The sequence below is a fragment of the Micropterus dolomieu genome, linkage group LG20 (assembly GCF_021292245.1).
Source record: "Micropterus dolomieu isolate WLL.071019.BEF.003 ecotype Adirondacks linkage group LG20, ASM2129224v1, whole genome shotgun sequence".
Classification (NCBI taxonomy): Eukaryota; Metazoa; Chordata; class Actinopteri; order Centrarchiformes; family Centrarchidae; genus Micropterus; species Micropterus dolomieu.
Genome location: NC_060169.1, coordinates 8,557,547 through 8,579,208, shown reverse-complemented (window position 1 = coordinate 8,579,208; position 21,662 = coordinate 8,557,547). Strand labels below are relative to the sequence as shown.

General features: G+C 38.1%; 2 protein-coding genes across 17 annotated transcripts in view; both read left to right on the top strand.

Moving 5' to 3' along the window:
- neo1a (neogenin 1a) overlaps positions 1–21,662 on the top strand; it is a 629,602-nt gene that overhangs the window by 332,116 nt on the left and 275,824 nt on the right. The window lies entirely within an intron of this gene.
- Positions 1–21,662, top strand: part of myo9aa (myosin IXAa) — an 84,116-nt gene that overhangs the window by 9,318 nt on the left and 53,136 nt on the right. For all 6 annotated transcript variants that reach the window (XM_046033325.1, XM_046033327.1, XM_046033326.1 and 3 more), the window contains exons 2-3: positions 20,144–20,238; positions 20,325–20,387. In XM_046033325.1, coding sequence (XP_045889281.1) covers positions 20,144–20,238; positions 20,325–20,387 — 158 coding nt within the window. The remainder of the gene's footprint in view (positions 1–20,143; positions 20,239–20,324; positions 20,388–21,662) is intronic.

Genomic DNA, 21,662 nt, shown 5'->3' with positions numbered 1-21,662 from the left:
TTTAAATGTTGTGATTCTGAACAGTTGCACACGATGGTGGAAGACATCAACAAAAGTATAGACCTGATACCATCTACATTTAATTATTGTACTAAATTGCAGAAATGTAGTGCTCTGCTCTTCCCCCTCTGTGTAGTAACTTGAGGGGTGAAACTAGCTGATGTTAGCTAGTCAATTAGCCATGTTGTCTGCCTCAGTAACAAGCCAATAGTATTCATTTTACCAGCGATAAACATGCTAACTCTCTCAAGTTGTTGCAAATGTTCATTTGTGATGCCTTGAATTTAGCGATGACAGAACGGGTGGTGCTCCAGTAGATGGGATATCATATTTTATTAGTGGCTTTGAAACCTTGACATCTTCAAACCGCAGGATACCTTGAAATCTGACAGCTGTAGGTAACGGATAATTTCCAGATTTAGGGTTTACATAAAAAAAGTAAAAGAATCGTATAAATACAACACGTTGTGATAAATATAACCAGTGATTACCAACCTTTTTGTCTTTTGATCTCTTGCAAAAAATCTGAGTTGTTAGCAGTTCCACCAAAGAGACATTTCCACTCTATACATCTCAAATAGTTTCATGTGAATAACTGTTCAAATTATTCATTATTTCACAAAAAAATGCAAAGATAAAAAAAGTCAGAAATTAATTCATACATGTCTTCCAAAACTTTTTATTGCCTATTTTACGACTGAAGTACTGCTCAGGCTGGTAGCTTGGGAACCGGACAGTGACTGTTTTGAGTCCAGCACGGACCAGTCATACGGAGTGTGGACTGGTAACTGGAGAGCTGAACCCCTAATGCAAGTGTTATACTTTCCGAGTATCCGAGGGACCTCTAGGGTCCATGTGACGTGATCAGAGGGTGTACGCGTAGGCTCTGTGAGGATGTCCATGTGCCTCCCAATTTTTCTCCCACAGCCGTCCGGCTGCACGTCCACACTGGAGTAAATTTGAGGCTTAACTGCTCGGGGCGCCTGACTTTGTGGCAGCCCCCTCGCTCTGACATCTCTCCATATGTTAATGCATGTGCATAGGTCGTGTTTGTGCATTTGTGTGTATTTCGGACCTGTGTGTGTGTGTGTATAATCACAACAGGAAAAAATTCCCGTATATGGGTCTTCTTCCTTCTTATTTGAGGTCTCCTAGATTGGGAACAACCGGACTGAATTAACTTCCTATAAAGTACTTACAGCTCCACCTCAACAAGTTACAACAGTAAAATGCTGCTTACACATTGATGCATCAGTTTTAACAATCAAATCATTTATAATATTATAGTCTCAGGGGACATTTTACTGCAGAATAAATAATTCTTTTGAAACCGAATTATATTTAGCTGATGATTCAGTATTTTTAATGGAGGACATTTAATTGTTTTGGAGTATTTTTCATTGTTGTAGATATTTCCTCTAAAGCATAGTTCACACTACACGATTTTTTGCCCGATTTGCCCTCGGCGACTGTCAGGCTGTGATGGGGGTAAATCAGCGGTCGATCTGTGGTCGCCAGTCGTTATGTGTGAACTACACAATGACACATCAAAACGGCTCCCCGACACATTTCTGACACATCGACGACGTCTGCCAGATATCTAGCATGCCAAATATCTGGCGGAGTCGGCCGACTCAACATTCACATGCAGCCAATGAGAGCAGGCAGCTACTTTTTCACCACAAAACATTTTTTACTCACCTCCAGCTCTCTCTGTAGCTCAGACAATCCCTGCTACCTGCGTGTGCTAATCCATTCTTTCACCCATATTTTTGTCTTCATAATTGGTATCTTTATAAAAACAAACAACAGCTGTTTTGTTTGTAGGTTTGCGTCATTTCCCGTTTCACATGTGTTTTCTTGACAAAACGTGGTTTGGAGACCAGCGTCGGGTGACACAGCCACTGTCAGCTCGCGTAGTGTGTGACCCCGTCACCGATCAGTCACGTAGTGTGAACACCGCAACGACATCGTTGACTCCCGTCACAAGACGGCAAGTTGTGTAGTGTGAACAGCACTGCCATCGGCCGACGCTGAACGTCATGTAGTCTGCACAAGGCTTAAAGCTGCAGCAGGTTATCCAAGCAGATTGTTGGCACTGAGAAATTGCATATTGACACAGGCTTCTGGAGTGAGTGGGATTAGTGTTTGTTCTAAAAGATAGGCCTGTTTTCCTAATGGCTGAGCACATTTACTTAACACTTGTCAAACACATCCTAAACAGCGAAGCAAATTGACTCCGGTAACTCACCCCTCCGTCATCAGCACAGCGCTGACTGGAATGACACCAAATCTGCTCCAATACTGACGAATGATTTTTAGTAACTAATTACAACTTTGAACCATAGCACTTGAGTTTTGTTTGTGTGAAACTTCTGTCAATTTAACTATATTTCAGAGAGAAGTTAATCACAGTTTATGAAACAGGTACAGTAATAATCTCACACCATAAGAATTCAGTGTTGTCATTTCAAATAGCTGTAACTTTTACATTACATTTATTGATTTAGCTGACGCTTTTATCCAAAGTGTCTTGCTCAGGGACACAATGGTGGATGTCTCACAGTGGGAATCGAACCCAGGTCTCCCACACCAAAGGCAAGCATCTTATCTATGCACCATCACCACATTTTAATGTGTATTTTTTTCTATTTCCTTATGTTGCTTTTAAACTTTTTTCTTTTTTTTATATTTCCCTGTTGCTTTTATGTTTTATGTAAAGCACTTTGTATTACCTTGTTGTTGAAATGTGCTATACAAATAAACTTGCCTTGCCTAGCTAGATATAGAGTTGTGAGACTGCTACAACATTCAAATGCTTTGTAATGCACCAATAGTATCACATTTTAAAATACAGTTTTCCAGAATGGGTTCCTCTACTTTTAATATTTAAATACATTTTCTTGGCTGTGCTTCAGTATAGTTTTAAGTACCGTTGTTTCACCTTTTATTCAAGTTTCATCATGTTATTTCCTCTTTCCCTTGAGAAAAGGCTTGGACTATTTTCATCACTGATGTGCAGGTTTGTGTGCCTTTTTTATGTCTTTAAGGGCTGAAACAAATTAACTCGCTAACTAACAAATGATAATTTTCAGTATTGATTATTTTTTAGATTAGTCAATCAGATAAGTCTGTAAAATGTCAGAAAGCAGTGAAAAAATGCCAGGTGTCTCATTGACATATTCACATTGTTTGTTTTGTCTGAACAGTGGTCCAAAATCCAAAGATAGTCCGTTTACAATGACACAGAACAGAGAAAATCAGCAAATCCTCACATTTGAGAATCCAGAACCAGCAAAAATGTTTGCCATTTTTGCTTAATAGATGATTGATTATCAAAATTGCTACAGAGACAGACTTTTTTTTAGTTCTTGCTGTCAGACAGTTGTTGATTTAACACTGTGCTTTTAGAGGCTGTAGTTGATGGCGTCATTTTATTACATGCATTATATTGTTAGTATCTTTTCTAACTAGAAACTCTGTATGTGTTTACGTTTTGTCACTGCTCAAGTGATTTTGGACTGGGGATGAAATGCCGGTCCAAGTTCAGCAGGGCTGGAGCCGGTATATCACACCTCTAACAGAGAATCCTCTGCACCACTGTGTACACTAGACTTGCGTCTCATCTAGAAATCAAACATGGTGACCAGCTAAAAGCACTCGTGTGACTGATGTAATTCATCCCCTTTCCGAAGTCCACAGCTGTACTTGAACCTGACATTATCCCCACCCAGCCATTTAAATAAACTTTTTGAGTGATGAGGGCATGCTTGGGAGAGTGGCATGTAAAGGGATTTAGCTGTGGAAGCTATTACATCATCAGAGTGTGGAGGCTTGTAAATGTTGGTGCTAGGCAATAAAATCTCTCTTAATACCAGACAGTCACCATGTTATTCAAAACTGACAAGAAAAATCTTCCCTCCCTTGTTTTTACTCTTTGCTGTGTGAAATAATACGATGATCATATTTTATGTGAAAGTACTACCTTTTGTTGGTGTGTCCAGTGGAGCTGAATCAATTAGTAGATTGATGGAAAATGAATTGGCAAGGAGTTTGATTATTTCTTACGTTATTTTTTAAGCAAAATGCAAATATTTATCTGTTTTTTTTCTTTAAAAGAGTTGTGATATTTTATGTAATAATTGGTCTGCTTCACCAAGAAAAAGGTCCAAGTGTGTGATTATTGCCCTGCTTATGTCCAATTAACAATCAATCCAACATTATAGTTACAAGTTAATGTGCACCGATTCTTCAGTGTCTTGATGAAAAGGGCATTTGGTGAGGCCACACCCATGTCTGCAGTGCTGCATTGTCCTGGCATAGATTCAAGCTGAGGGCTCAGACTCTGTGTGAGTGTAACCCTGTGTGTGCTTATGTTTGTGTGTTTATATTGGTTGGCTGACTGAAGCGTGTGCATGTGGATCAGTTGGAGTATTGCTGGCGGCCCAGTCGCACGCTGTTTGCCAGCTCAGGTTAGCTTCTGGTTTTATTGTTTGTGTAGGTTTCATTAATGCCAGTTGGAAAAAGTCCATGTATAGAAACTGCAGCTAACTACTTGACAGCTGACTAGTGCAGATGGTGAAAACATTTAACACATTTGTCAGAGAAATGTTTCCAAGATAACATTCAGTTGTGGGTGTGTTGTGATTCATGTGTTGTGCTATCACATATTATCTACTGAGGGCATAGTTTAAGATACTAGTTTACTAACTGTCCTTTAAAACTTAACCTTACAATTAGGGCTGCAACTATTGGGCGATGTCCACAAAATTGGCATTGAACGATGTCAACAATGAAATGAAATATCGGGATGGACGATGGCACTGGATGGTCTCTCACTGCAAACACACCAGCTTGCCCTGCCTGTCTCTCTCTCCCCCTGAATGTGTCTGCTTCCCTGACTAAAGTCCCCGAAAAGACATAGAACTCATATGTTTTCCGTATTTTTATTTATTTGCATTATGTTTACTGTTGCTATACCTGGTCTGTGCTTGTAAAATATCCACAGTGTCCGCCACGTCTCACAACAGCCCCAATCAAAAACGTTGCTCATTACTTTTCTGTCGATCGACTGATCGAACAACCGTTTCAGCTCTTGTTGCGAGTGTGGCTTCTGTTCCAAATTTGTATCTCATTTCTCTTCAGTTAGATTGTGGGTGTAGTGGTCAGTCTGATATTTGACTCAACAATCAGGTCTTGTTCCTCGTATATGTTGGTGGAGTGACTAACAGCACTGAGCTGAGCCTGTGGGCTGAGTGGAAGGAATGACAGCATTTCATGACTATCAAGCATCAGCTCCTCCTCTTGTTTTGGTAACAACCCAAAACTGCAGAAAGCCGGCCAAATGAAGACTGACAGTGAAGACATATTTACATACTCAGTCACATATGTGTTCAAAACCCAACCATCGGTCTGCATCTTTTTAACCCTTCTGATCCTAATAATACTGGACTGTTTGTGTTCTTTAACATGGGCTGGATATACTGTGGTTATCACTGAACATGACAGAAGGATTAAGGTTTCTCTCGAGTTATTTTTTGTTTTATCTCACCATTATTACATTTATAAACAAATTGTGGTAGATGAGCTATGTGGTTTTGATAATTTATTTTGGTTTATTTAAATCAGTATTAACGTTTTATTGAGGAAAAATAATTGAAAACATATTCACAGATATAGAACAGTTACTGATACTGGAGGACTTAATGAATAGTGAATTATGGTAAACATTATTACACAGAAGAAGACGGAGGACTGTTGAGGTTGGATGGAGCTGCGATATACAATAGCTGCAGATCAAAGCCTCTCCTTATGTTCTTCATGCCATTAAAAATACTAAAAATATCAGCGTTTCGATCCCCCGGCTCTTCCAGTCTGCATGTCAAAGTGTCCTTGGGCGAGATACTGAACCCCTATTTGCTCCTGATGGCTCTGCCATCAGTATGTGAATGTGTAAAAGCGCTTATCCAAATACAGATCATTTACCACTTATTACTTACTACTATTCCGCTTATTTAGCACATCACTTTGCATTATCACTGACATGTTTGGGAAGCCCTTTTCCACTGTTTTACATGGATTCTTGACTACATAATCACAACCACTGATAAATGTTGAGAGATGAAATGTGAATGTACAGATACTTGGTGCTGTGTTCTCTTGGAACCAGGACAAAACATTTAGCATGGTGTGGCCTCAATTATTATCAAACCTTTCACACACTGGAGATAACATTATATACGTGTATGAAGTATAAGCGTGACACTATCTTTACGTAGAATAATTTATTTTACTCTATCATTTCATCACACTAACTTCACCATCTTCTTCAGTGACAGGTGAATGCAATATACAGCAGGAATAATCTGATGATGGATAGTGTTTACACTTCCATATGTTGCGCAAAGAATGTGATAAGTTTCCTATTCCTATATCAATAAGATCGGCTGACAAAGATCTACAAATCTTGTTTGATTCATGCCTAGTGTAAAATAAGAGTTTATAATGAAAGCATAAGTTTATATTACTGTATTCATTTAAAATTAGAAATATATCTGGACAATACACGATATATCGATGGTATTGAATTAGTTCCAGTCCTCCTTATTGTTTAGGGAATTAAACACGCTTTGAAAATTTTACAATGTCAGGTATGTCAGGTTAATCATCATTTTACAAACCAGTGATGCTAAGCTGCTGTTAAATTGTTTTGCGCGTCTATTCGTGTAATTAAAGTACAGTTGATGTGAGTCAAGAGACACAGATACCATACACGCTCCAGATAGTGATGGAAGATAATATTTACAATAAGTACTGAGGATTTTTTCCTACTCTTATTAATATTTTACTTATTTTTATAGATACCATTAATGCTGTGAATTTCTCAATATATTTCCTTGATTTTTTTTTTTTTATTGTTTTACTTTAAAATGATACGATCAGAACATATTTTAAACGTGTCCAACTTCCTCTTTCCATACTAACAAAGCAAGTGCCAGTTTGCACTCCTAAGCAACTTGAGGATACAGTCACACTATACTATATATTTTACTTATTTTTATTTAACACAGAATTGTCCACAGTGGGAAATGCCCTGAACTACATTACTTTAGAATTTCTTTACATCTCTTTTTCTCTTTCTCTTCCTCTCTGTCCTAACCCCCCCCCCCCTTTAATTTCTTCATCCCTCTATGTGCCTCTCGTTTACCCCATCTCATTACCACGGGGAAACACTGCACTATTGTTTACCCCAGAATGTCCCGGTAAAGTTCGAACAGAGTAGAAAAACTCCTCGGTCCTGTTTGTCCTGCCAAACTTTGTGCTCCTTTTTTAAGTTTGAGAAAATTTGTTTCAGTGGTTTTTGCATCTTTTGACCACATCTTTCTCACTATTTAGAAGCTGAACACACTTATCTAACAGTGGGTCAAAAGTTCAGTTGAGGAAGTGTTTTTTTTTTCTTTGAAATTGTCACATGGCAGAAAGAGCAGCAATAATGAGGTGAAAGACTGAAGAACAGAGCAGACACTGTGTGTCAGTGTGAGAAATGACATTGCGTCAAAGGCATCTTGACAATGTTTGAAATAAATCCTGTAAGGCAGCTGTGTTCACAGAAAAGGAAGGGGCCTCTGCTACAAATAGTCACACTACACAGCCAAGGACTGTAAGTTCAGTCTTCTAGTTACACTGAGGAAGAATGTGGTTTAACTTCTTTTTGGAAGAATGCAGAAAGGCAGACCAGCCGTCAAAATGTTATGATTTAATAAAAAAAAAAATTCAAAGTAATGGCCCAAAATAGCTTATCCTTTTTGGGCTGCACTTAAGCTGGAAGATATTTCCCAGACAAGTTGCAGGTGCAGTAACTGCCGTCTCACCTGGACCTGAACTGCTTTGAGCCAAATCTTTCTTATGTTTTAAAAAAATGGTGCAGGAAAATGTTTCAATATATTTTTAGATTAGCATCAGTTTTATTTGATCTTATCATTGTTTTTTTTGTTGCACTTCCTTCTGCCAAATGTCAAACATTTACTTTAACAACTTCAACTCTTCAAAATTTCAAAGAGCTTAATGAACTCTCAAAATTAAAAATACTCTTGGGAGTACGTGACGAGGCATATCTTGCTGCCCATCAGCATGCCACAACTGCATTCATAAGCGTTCATATGCAGACAGATACATGCATAGGATATACTGTGTGTGTGTGTGTGTGTGTGTGTGTGTGTGTCTGTGTGTGTGTGTGTGTGTGTATAAATGAATAAATATCAGTCTTAATGTTGTGTTAATGTCCATATTACTGTCATGTGCTGTTCAAATATTTAGACAGATTATATTTTGACATTTTGGCAACATTGTTCTTGAAACTTTCATGCCATTAAAGTCAATTGACTTGAACTGTACAGGCTATATACAGTTGTCAGTATATTAGGTAAACCTAGCTTAAACTAATCCAGTCTAATACAACTGTCGTGCAATAAATCCTAACTTCTTGAAGGTTATAATGTTTACTTCTTCTCTAAACTGTAGGATCATTTTGGACACTGGGGTTTCTGGTGCTGTTGAATTGTAATGCATTACTAGTTACTTTTATTATTTTGCCCATCCCATTTATATCAATAAGAAAACATCTCTATAATACATAATAGTTCAACAGCATTATCTCCAAAGGATGGAAACACAAACTCATAAATATGAACTTTTATTTCCGGAGTTTAGTTCCTTGGGAGCCTGAGCTCGTGGGACTGGGAGAGGCCAAGTGTGTCTCTTAATTTCCCATTTCAGTTTCCAGTTGTGTTGAAATGTCACCTCCCTGCTTGTGGCCAAATATACAGCTGAACATATCCATCAGCATCTCTAATTTTAGCTGTATTTTATGGAGCTCTGTGTGTACACATGCGAGCACACAAACGAGTTTTGATTCTCTCTCAGTTTACTCTACATAAGAAGTTCTTTGTGATAATCTGTGTGCTATATTTCTGCTCTTGTTGAGCATACAAGTTGATTTTAGTAACTTTAAAAATTTTTTTTTTACATATTTGATAGTAAGAATTTTAGTACACATTGCTGACATGTGCCCCCTTTTTTAACCCTAAAACGTACCAATAACCCTTCTGGAGACTGAGGTTGGGCAGACAGATCAAACTTAAAGTGAAAGGAATGTGACTTCCTCAGCAACAGGTGTAAATCACTGTCTTAAAAGACACTGAGTGCAGTTTGTTTCTTAAACTGGATTTAAGAGCTGTTTATAATTATAAATAAAAAATGTCAGTTCAGTAATGATTAGGCTGTCCCTCCAGGATTTTGCTGGCTTTTTTGTGATTGTTGCGGCCTAAAATGCCTGATTTTGCAGCAGCTTTTCAAAAAAATGCCATGACAGGGTATATACAGGAATGCTGCAGTAAAATTCAATACCTTTTTAAGACCTTTTCAAGACTTTTTCAACATATTTTAAGACTGCCGCGCCACTTTGAGCTGTAACCGATTAAATCAGCCACACACCTTTTAAAAGGGACATTTTTGAGGTTTTAAAAGCAATTCAAGTATATTTATAACATTTATTGCCTATATGTCATCAGGTTGTAACGCCACCTACAAATTGAGGCATTCACCAACTTTCTCAGTTGCCTATAACAGCCTGTATGGGCCAACAGTTTTCTATGTGAAGGACTGGTCAGATTTCCTGCGAAAAGCAACTGTCTTACATGACGTTTATGTACGCAGCATTACAGCAAATCATGTGAAACACAGTGTGATTTTGTATTTTAGTTGGTTTAAACTAGATGATAATGTGAGCTTGCCTGCAATGATGTGTGTGATAACTTTCATCGACCACTTGATCAATACAACAAAATTCAAATAGGCCAGGAGGGAACAAAGATGAAGAGAATAAACTGAGTGATGAATAACGTAAGTAGTGTAGGCGGTGTAGCACAGACACAACCTGGAGGAGGAACTAGTCTAAATGACTGTATTAGTATAACATTAAATTGAAAGTATATTGTTAATTTCATAGTAAACTAAAAGTTTGATATAAATATATTCATTATGTTACTATGTTCAATATAATTTCATATAATAAAATATAACTTGCCACTAGTAGGCTATAATATTAATTCAAATTACAGCCACCTCAGTTTGGGGTTGTCTTTTATTCATTAACTTTGTGCAAGAAAAATGCTCTAGGCTACATGATAGTCTCCAATCTTGATTTTGGGCAGGCTACTAACTCGTCAATAATCATAACTGTTTATGTTTTATAGAACACTGAGTTCAACATTTATAAAGTTTGTTGCAGCACATCAAGCTTTTTTTTAAATCCCGCTCCATCCAGGCTGTGATTGATTTGTTCACAAAAAGTAACACTGACGAGAGCATTGGCTTTATGAAAAGTTGAATTTGTTTCAATAAAAAGCAGAGCGTTAGCTAAATAGCTGACTAACGTTAGCCAAACCCACACGCTCCTTGAATTTTCCCTGTTGTCTTCTGTCTTACCGATTCAGCTGCTGGCGGCGCATCTCGCTCTTGTTTTTCAGGAACGGGGCTGTTCAAAGTGGCCACAGAGCGACTGGCCAAACGGGTTAATCCTGTTACTACTGATCGCCACTCCGACTATGTTTTGGACGATTAACATTGCGGGTCCGGCGGGGTGGGAGATTACGGTCGGTTGTATTTGCAAATCATTTTCCGGTTCGCACGGATCTATTTTTTGGAGCGTTTTAGAGTGAATTAGGCGCTCGGTAGATCAATGCACCTAACATTACAGAAACGAATCACAGTCGCAACTCTCTGCCTGTCTAGTAATTTTGGCTATGGATTATAAATAAATACGTTCACCTACACTTTTAGCAAACAAACTTTTGGACAAACAGGATTTTCACATTGAAATAAATATCTTCAAAATTTAATACCTTGTTAAATGGCGACTAAGACTTTTTAATACTGGCCTTCAATGTCAATGGCCTTAATTTTCGCAAAATTGATTTATTACCTTTTAAGAACCCACGGACACCCTGCATTTTTTTGCAGTAATTTTGTGAGAAACACAAGTGAAAACTGCAAAGGTCGATGTGATATTTGTTTAACTTTAGAATTATAGTATACCCTATATTGCAGCATAATTATTCTATACCCTAACCCTGCATATTCAAATTAGCTTACGTTGATTCTTTCAGTGCTAGCAATTGATCGGGATTCAACAGCAACAGTGTCACAGTGATTTGACATCCTCCATGTGTTTCTGACGCTCTGTTTGTCAATAGACGATTTCCTTTATGCGTTTTGCAAAACCTTATAAACTAGGAATTGACAAGCTGACGTAAACGACGATAATAGGTCAAATTTGCGGAAAAGTTGCGGTCATTGGTCAAGATGAACCCTTCACTAAGCCACACCCCGAATACGCAGCTGGTGTATAGGACTCGCTCTAACTGACTAACTAATCTAACACTTTCATGGCTGTGCTCCATTGACTCGTATGCAATGCAACAGGATTTGTTTACTAGCTTTTTTTTTTTTGCTTCTGTTCAGAATCCAAGATATGGTCAAAGCTGTTCCTGAGAGGTTGAAAGGAGAAGGATGATTTATTCACTTTCCAAAACCTAAAACAAATCCAGGAAAATGCAGGCTGTGGGTTGTTCGTGTACTGTACTGTTCTGCTTTTTAACGATTGTAACAGTGAACAGAGACCTACCCAGCTGTACAGGAGCAGTGTTGATCCTTTATATCGTTGTCCTCTTTCTCAATAGTCGGGTAATGCGGTGGTTCTCTTTTACTCTGTGATTGGTAGGTATTAGCTTCTATCATTAATTTTTTCACGTCTGTTTGAGGCAGTCTGACAGCCTGCATACAACCTTCAAATGCACGATGCAACTGCAAAACTGTCTGCTTCTTTCTGAGATTGCTTTTTCCAAAAACATTAGACAGTAAAAAACAGTGGCAGCACCGTGCTACAAGTCCGACAGGTCCGCCAGTTTGTCGGACTTAGCAACAGTAACTAAAGTGGGCGTGGCTTAGCGAAGGGGTAATTGCAAGTTGCGCTGAATTCACTGGGATTTGTTGCATTTGTGTTAATGGTTACAGTCGCGAAATCCTGGAGGGACTGATTAGGTCTAAGATCCTGTAATTCAATGTTGTGCTAATCACTTTATCTATGTCAGGATTGGCTCTAAATTTATATACATGTTGACTCTTTCTTTTGAAGTGAATGTCTGTCTGTAATACAGTCCTCTTTATGAACTGTGCTGTACTGATAAATGTGTCTCGCCTACTATCAATATAATTGATAGTGACGGAGCAATAGATACGGGTTTAGTTTCAATATGATTGTGGCAATTCAAAGTGTCATATCAATATCAATAATTGCTAAACAAAGAGTAATTTAAATTGATTATTCCCTTTAGCAGATTTCCCCATTAAATCTAAATTAATCAACATATGGATGCATTGATTTGTTAGAAAATTGAGTCAAATTAATTGAGGGTTTTTTTTTTATTTGTTTTGAATACTTTTCTCTTTCGTCCATCTGCTTTCTGTCTCACACTCTTCCTGTTTTAGTTTTTGGTGAAGTGGACATTTCACTGTGTTTTGGTTCCAGATGTTCTGTTCTCTGTCCTATTGAACAGTCCACCATAGAGAGATTGAAATTCCCAGTGTCCTTTTTGACTTTTTAACCACAGCTGTAATACGTTGTGGTTACTAATATAAACCTATTAGGATTTCAGTCATTACTGGTAATATTTGCTGTTGTTTGTGTTTGTCGGCTGCTAAGAGAAAGTGTTTGAGAGAAATCAGAAGAAACACAAATGAAGCAGAGATCAGATACCAGGGAGCTGACCGTGTACACACACACACACACACACACATCTTTATTGCAGATAAGGAATGACTGGGCAGCATACTGTGCTGACTCACTACTGAATAAAACAAGTAAACATGCTGCCACCCACAAACAGTGCAGTCCTTTTGACCAATCAGAAACATTTTCTCAAGCATCCTTTCAGAATGACAAAGAATGTGGATCGGGCGACTCCTTCAGTCCTGACCTTTCTCTACTTTTCAAGTCATTTTATTGTGTTGTGAATTCATGTTTCATTGCTTTCATGTGAAAACACACAAATTCTTTGCAAAATCCATTGCTGAACTCAAACAACAAATAAGGCTGTTCCTGGAAAGTGCTTTCTGTGTTCCCCGACTTTTTGGATATACAGAAACTTCTCTGGTACTCAACATTACATTGCTACTAACAGTAAATTCTGCCAATGTTAACATCCATCTTTGGGCTAATTTAGGTAATTTAAATAAGATTAATTTAGATAAGATTATCTTAGCTTAAGATTTTCTATACCTTTCAGATCATTATCAGTAGCATTCATTCAGATATGCATATCCTACAGTTTGTGGTTTATTGTCATTGCTTTATCCCCACAATGTCCTAGATAATATAGTCTCACAATTTAAACACTGTACATTGATGAGGAACTTCTTACACAGCCTGGGGATAAGAAAACTTCTTTCAAGATTCATTCATAGGTATACAATTTATGGAATAGCATGGGAAATAAATTTGCCAATTCAAAGTTTTTTGATATTTTGATATATGCTTTTGTCTGAGGAGGTGTTGTAACTTAGGAATGTGGCTTTTTCCACAAATCCCCAGTAAATCAGAGAGCTTTATTTTATATGAGAGATGTCTGTGATAGCTGAGGAGTCCCGGAGATCTGTGATTATTTTTCGTCTGGCCATCATCTCTGTCCCTGTGACAAATGTTCACTTCCTTCTGACTAACTCATGAGGACTTTCTGATTGAGCCAAATACTTTAGTCAGCCTTTGTACTGATCAAAAGGCCACAGCTTTTTCTAATTACGGGTTTCATGTTGTCTTTTTCATTGTTCTCCCTCTTTCTTCACACATATTTGTCAGCTGTATTACAGTGATTCCCAAGCCTTTTGAAGGAGTCCTTCGACATTTTGGGAAATACGTTTATTCGCTTGGAGAGTTAGATGAGAAGATCGATGCCACTCTCATATCTGTCTTTTAAATGCTATTTAAGGCTATAGCAGCAGGTTAGCTTAGCTTATCATAAACACTGTAAATGGGAAAACGGCTACCCAGGCTATGTTGTAAGAAATCAAAATTTGGCTTGTTTTAATGAGATAATTTTCATGTTATAACCAGATATTTTACATAGTATTATGACATGTTGTATTTGTTATTGTACCAATACCAAATAATACAATTTCTACAAGAAACAACATGAATTTATCTTGATAATATTTCCCTTTGTTACACAGAATTAACATATCTTTTTAGAACAAGAAACGTAAAAGAGTTTTAATGAGATAATGTTATATGATGATTTAAACGAGAAAAAGATCCATTCGATGCGACTTTGTAGTCCTCATTTACTAGAAAAACTGACTATGGCTGGTTCACATGGCTTTGTTCTGATGTTTTATTTATTGCGGTATATGGGAATGCGATACCCATATACAGCATTAACAGTTACATTTTCTCTCTGCTGCATGGTTGCCATACATAAAGTAACAACTGTAGTCTAATTCTAACTTATAATACTGATAACCTGTTTCATCAAAGAAGTAAAATATTTCAGTAACTGCATGCTCTTAAATTGTAAACACATAAATATGCAGTATAAATAAGATGTGACTACAGTTTTAGCATAACTTGAAGCTGAAATTGTCTTGGACACAACAATTGTCAAAAACCCCAAACAAACAAGTGCTGAGATTTGTGGCACTTTATTCAAGAGTGATGCCTCTTCCCAGAGTTGCACAACTTGTCAAGCTTGACGTTTGTATTGTTAATTTCACTGGACCATCAAATCTGCTCCCAGGGGTGTTTGAGGCAGAGTGATGATAAGCTTACTAAGAATTATGGAAGACAGCTTTCCTGACAGTAGGTTACAAAAAGCGTGTTTTTTTTTTTTTTTAAACAAAGCTTACAAGAAAACATTGGTACGTTTTTAAATGACTGAATCACAGATTCCTGTGTCACTTGGTGGTTCACAATGTTCTGCAGGGACAGTCTTTTTACAGACAAATTTACTTATTTTTGATTTCTTAAATGTAAACAGAGGCACTTTTCTTAATCCACAGAGTTTTGTTACCCATTGTGGTTTCTGAAGTTTGCAGATTATGATGTTAAATCCTTATTAAGACATTGGTAAGACATTTGCTCATCCCTTATCCCTTCCAAGCAAGTCTTACTCTGTTGCAATTATCAGTAAATTGAATTCCATATAATTAAACTGAGAACAGAAAAGGCTAGTGCCAGCAAGCAGAAGTTTAGCCAACCAGTTAGCCCACAGTCTACTCCAGAAATTCCAAATCCCTAACTGGTCATGTTGAAATGAATCAGGACAAACACATTGGACATGATCCAGTATGGGAAATGAAATACCCTACACTGAGTAAGTACAACAATAGTTACCATTAAATTTATCATTAAAGTAAAAGTGGTAATATGGAGTTTTTAGCCATGCCTAATGGCTCTTTGGATGGTGATGTTTTTGGTCAAACCATTTTTGTCCAGACTGAAACATCAACAACTACTGGATGGATAGCCATGCCATGTTTTGCATTCGTGTTCCCCAGAGGATGAAAACTACTAACTTTCATGATCTTCAACTATTGATTGGTTTGGTGTGACATTTTACAGATATCACCTAGTACCCAAAAGATGAATTCTAACACTTTGGTGATCCACTGACTTTTCCTCTAGTACCATCATCAGGTCAAATTTAACTTGACTAAATTAAACTTGTGCAGTACTTTGGTTTATGATAAAGTACTTCCTAAACTTATGAGATTCACATCAGCCTCAGCTGTATGTATAGTTTATTGCTAATTAGCAAATGTTAGCATGCTAAAGCACTAAACTAAGATAGTGAACATGTTAAACATTATTTCTGCCAAACATCAGCACAATAGCATTGTCATTGTTAGCATGCTGATGTTATCATTCAGCTCAAATCACCACTGCACCACCTAAGTACAGCCTCACAGAGCTACTAGCATGGCTGTAGACTTTTAGTAGTCTGACTGCAACCATGACTGCAGATCCCCTCGTGATTAAAACAACCGCAGAGACCACAGTCCACTCTGGCCAACATGATCTTAGGTGTGAGATTACAAGGGGCATGGAGAACATTATCTGCCCCCACACACGCTGTGACACAACCACGATACATGTTGGGCCGAGTCACTCGCTCTTTGACTGTATTGTTGACATCCTGTCCACATACTGTGGTGGATGACTAAGTCTGGCATTAAGCTCAGAGAAGGATGTGAATCTACAAAGGTTAAATGAGCAATGCCCTCTCTGAGTAGCTATTGAATCATAAAGATGCTCTGTGTAGCTACTGTCAGAGAAGGAATGCTAAAAATTTGGTGACACTTTCCTAAATCAGTTTTCAGAAGAATGCTGTCTCTGTATTTTATGGCCAATTTGACTTAAATAACTTGGAAATTCAGACAAATCATTTCTCTATACTTTGGGACCATGCTGTCACATGACCTCTAAACACAAACCAGCACAGAAATTCATTTGTAACCCCTAAGCAAATCAATGACTTACTAAAAGATAATCCTTTTGTGAGTTAAATCAAGCAGTCTTTTGTCTGCGCTTTCTATCTGAGCGCCTAGCGTGACCCCTCCATCCGTTTGAAACGCTCCCTGCAGACTTGACCCAGCACAACAGTCTGTTTTCCTGTTTTCACTTTCCACTCCTCAAGATGCTGCTAATGAAGTCATCCTCATATGATTAAAGGCCATGTGTCTGCACACTGCATGAGTCAGAGCAGACAAAGACTGAATTATCTCACTACAGACAGAAGCATTAATAGAATCTAGACTGATTGCCTCTGCGTAAGGTGGTGCTGGAAGTATAATTGATTTCCTAGAAGAGTCTTTTATTGCAGTTTTCCTGAGATCTGACCCTGTACATCATGTATACCTAATGCAAATATTTATTTATTTGGCAACGCTTGTGATGTACTGATCTGCTACTAAGCTAAATACTGAGAGATAGATTTAATGAGGTATAATGGCCTTGTCCGGTGCATCAGGTTCCAATGAACTATAATTTCTTATTCTGTCATCACAAAATTGTAAGAACAGAATTGGAGTATTAGTTCATTTCAATTGACCAAAACCACTGGGAAAAAAACCAAGCCTAAACATCTTCAATTCCAGGATGACGGAATCCCTCTATAAAAAAAGTATTAGTTATTAGTCTTAAACGATTTAGTTGTGAAGTGGAAAGAGCTGTTTTTCTCATTGACAATGTTACATGACTCACAGTTGGAGCACTTCCAAAGCTTAGATCAGCATGAAACTCTCCTGGTTCAATCATTTATACAAAAGTTTAACCACTGCATTAGAAGATATCTGGTCCTTTGATCAAAAAATTGAGGGTACACGCCTGTATACATATAAACTTTGGGGGAGAAGTTAACACCCAAAGTAGGACTCCCAAGAAACTTCAGATCACAAAGCTTAAAGTTCTGTTACATGCAACTCTAACGGTCGTAGAAAGCTAAAGATGATAATGTTGAGAAAACTGAAAACACAATCTACAGTTTAAATCAGTTATTATGTTTTAGATCTGTGGTGTATTATGGATGAATTCTTGACTATGCCTTCATGTTTTATTACCAACTCCAGTGTTTTTCTTTCTGCGCTCCTCTGAACGACTTTGACCGAGCCTGTAGACAGACGCATTACACCCAGAACACACTGGCACCATCTCAAGTCTGTCATTGGTCTGTCTTTGGCTCAGTCTGCGATCTGAAGCCAAGAATAATGTTGCTGACGTGCTGGAGTGACTGAAGTGGTGCAAATCATGTCTCTACAAACAGTTTTAGCTCTGGTGTCCCTTTGTCTTTGCCACAATTTGCAGGGGGAAAAAAATCTACCCTCAGATACTCTTCCACTGTTGGAAATCTAATTAGTTCAATTGAAATTATGTGGTTTAGTGTTTTAGTCTTCCCACTTTACCTCAACCTGCCCTGTCTACTTGAGCTTGAGTTATTGACTTAGATTTCCAGAATAAGTTTTGACAACTCCCATAGGAGAAGGGGCAAGAACAACTTTGCATGTTGTAGGTTGTTTGTGTAGGTGGACAGAGCTGGAGTGCAGAAAAATAATTTTTGCAGTTGAGAACAAGTTACAGAAAGCACAACTTTTCTTGTGCCTGCTTTGCATTCAGGTCTGTTCAGGGTTACTTTTGGGGGGAAAAATGGCAAGATTTGGTACTGATTGATCTTTTTGTCTGTTGACATGTTACTATAGATTGCTCTGTTGGGAATGTTAGTACTTCTGATGCTATGAGGAAAGTATGACCAATGTTCCTGGAAATAAAATTTTTATTCTTAGAAATTGAAATGGTGAAATTTTCTTAGTAATTACAGTGACTAGCTAATAACTAGTGACAGTGGTCTCTCTCTAGAGACTTTAAATTTCAATTTATTTTGCATCCATTTTCCTTGCATGTTGGTAAGAAAATCCCCTCCAGAGGTCAGTTATGACATATTGTCCCTTCTGCTGTGAGATTTGTTTTTTTGCCGAGTTAGCCAAGTTTAGAAAGAATACAAACTGTCGGCTGTAAAAATGTCTTCTCAAACTATGCATCTTTTTTACACAGACAAGGTGGACTAATACACAGTGCCTGAACATAAATTAGCTCTCAGTATTTTAGTTGTTCCACATCCTGCTTCCTACTGGCCCAACACAAAATGTTGAATGTCACGCCATTTAATAAAAAAACACTGAAAGGTCCAATATCTGACTTGTCTAACCCGAGTTCCTCACCCTGTCTGCAGCGCTTTAGTATTTTAGTAGTGGTTTTTTTGGCTGTCCACATAGGAAGTTCCTACTGCGTATGGACTACTCTGACCTATAGTTCCTGATCCAGGCAGGTTAGCCAGTTGAGAGATGGATGGAGTGGTGAACAGAATACCAGTTCCTCTGGTAATATCAAGTGCATGAGGCATCACTGTCCTTAGTTTGACCTTGTACGCTTATTATTTGACCAGACAGTGTAGAAAATGTTTTTTCCACAGCCCATTTTAATGATTCGTTCAGTTTGCTGAGTGATAAATGGGGGGAGAGTTCATTGCTGTGATTCTGTTGGCTCTGTCAGTATTAGAGAGGCCAAAGTGTCTTGGTTTCTGATTCCCAAAAGCATCTTAATGGTATGATGATCTTTGACCATAGACAATGGAACAGAGATCATTGAAACAGAAAGATGCTTTTAGGAAATGGTACGCTGTACTCATTCACAGAGCTTCAGTTTACTAGCTCCTTCTTCTGTGTTGCATTGCAACAACTATCTAGTCATGGCCCAAAACACAATGATGTTTTTGAAAATCCAAGTGCAATTCAATGCAGTTTTGGTTGCACATTTGCACATTAGGATAAGCTCGAAGCCCTATAATGTTGCCTGTTAGCTCGGCCTTTACGAGCATGCTTGTATGTTAGTTAAGTGGCGTTGGTATAGGGTGGGGTCAGAGAGGGGTGTTTCCCATTCCACAGACGCAGGGCTTGGGGAAGCTCTAAGTGATTCACTTAGGAATTTGTTTTCTTGTGACGGATCTACAAATAACTGCAGGGTTTATATATGGGGCGAAAAACTACTTCCCCTCCAGGCAGCCATACAACATAAACAGAGCCGCGAAGGGAAATACTGGACTGTCTTATTTAAGCACAACCACTACACATGTTCCACACGGCCACATGGATCCCATTACTCACTGAGGAGCTTTTTTCCATCAGGCCTTCTGACCCCAGCTCCTTCATCTTCACTCTGGCAATTTGTCTGACTCCGACATGAATAGATCCTAAAACCATGTTATTAATCTGTCTTGGACTGATGCTATTTGAAACTATGTAAGAGGAAAAGCTTGCTCTGCGTGTCCAGGCTGACTGGGTTTCAAGACAATGTCTGGCATGAGGCCACAGTCTCTGTGTCCTTGAACCACAAACACCACACCTGAAGTCAACTAATAACTTGACCTCAGACGTCTGTCACTAATCTGTGTGTAAGATATGTAATATGTGACTTCTTCCCATTTATTTTCCCCAGTGTGTATTTGTTTTCATCTCACCATATCTTCCTCTCTTTCCTCTTCAGGCATTTGGGAACGCAAAGACAGCCCACAATAACAACTCGAGCCGTTTTGGCAAATTCATTCAGGTGAACTACCAGGAGAGTGGCACTGTTAGAGGGTAAGGAACCAGAGACAGATGCTTTTCATTTCCCCCCCCAAAAAATCATGATTTGAGGTTAACCGTTTTATTATACTTTTTTTCAGAGCATATGTGGAAAAATACCTTCTGGAAAAGTCAAGGCTGGTCTATCAGGAGCACAATGAGCGGTGAGCACTTCTCAGAAAAGCATATCATAATCAAAATCTTAGAAATGCTTAAGTTCATAGTTTTGTTAAGCAGAAAATGACACTTAGATACTGCTTCACTTATGAGTAAAGGTAATAGATTTTTAAAAATGACAAACTGTCAAAACTGGTTATATCTTGATGGTAACCGCAGATTAGTGAAACCCTCCCACAGTAGTGCTTCACTCTGCACGCACTAGCAATGCCAAATATACTGGGAGTCTAAGTACTAAAAGTCCTGTTTGTGAAGCCTTTCTGACAGAAAGCCCTGTTGGCGAACTTCTCACATGTTCACAACGCGCATAATGAAGAAACAATGTCTACAAATCTCGCAAGATGTTCGCAAATGTAGAGTTACCATCGAGACACGACCGCCTAATGTTAGCCTCCAAATTTCTCACATAAGACTTACTCAAAATCTTCTTATCAAGATTCACACTGCCTCTCTTGTGTACGCATTCATCCAACACTATCTATGCACCGTGTGTGTGACATTTATAAGATAAAACTTTATTAGTCCTCCGTAGGTGACATTTCAGTCAACATAGCATTACAAAGGAAAATAAAAGGACAGATGCAGTATTGTAGAACATTGAATTATTTACAACCATTTATAACCAGATAAATGTCTGAAACCAGGAAAATCCGTCAGTTGGGTGCTGTGGTGTTGGGGAGCAAACAACATGTTTTAATATAACATATCAACACTTATACATGGATGATGTTTAAGGTCCCACAATTGGACAATGTTTCAACAAACTAAGTTGCGTTAATCTTTGCAATTCCAGCACAATCTTGTATATTGATTCAGTACATTTGAACTGTACTTTGCTTAAAACCTTTTTTAATGTAACCTTTAACCAGGAGTAAAAGACTTAGATTAAAAATCTAAATCTATTTATCAAGAGTATCCTGGCCAAGAAAGGCAGCTGCACAAATAACACAGTTGCAGACAAACAAAATTTAAAAAACAAACAAACAACTATAACAATAACAAAACAAGAAACAAATACAGAATTATAAGATGGCAAAACATCTACAGCCAGATGGAACTGCTTCAAAGTCATTTACAATCACTTTAAATGCATCCAGTGAGAGCAGCTCCTGAAGATTCAGGTGATTTTGCAACCGGTTCCAAGCCTAGGGAGCAGCGAAAACTTTATTTACTAACTTAGAAAAATGGTGCTAGCAGCAATTATAAAATAAATGGTTTGAGTTTTGGCAAAAAAAATGTGCATCTGAGTAAATTTAACTCAG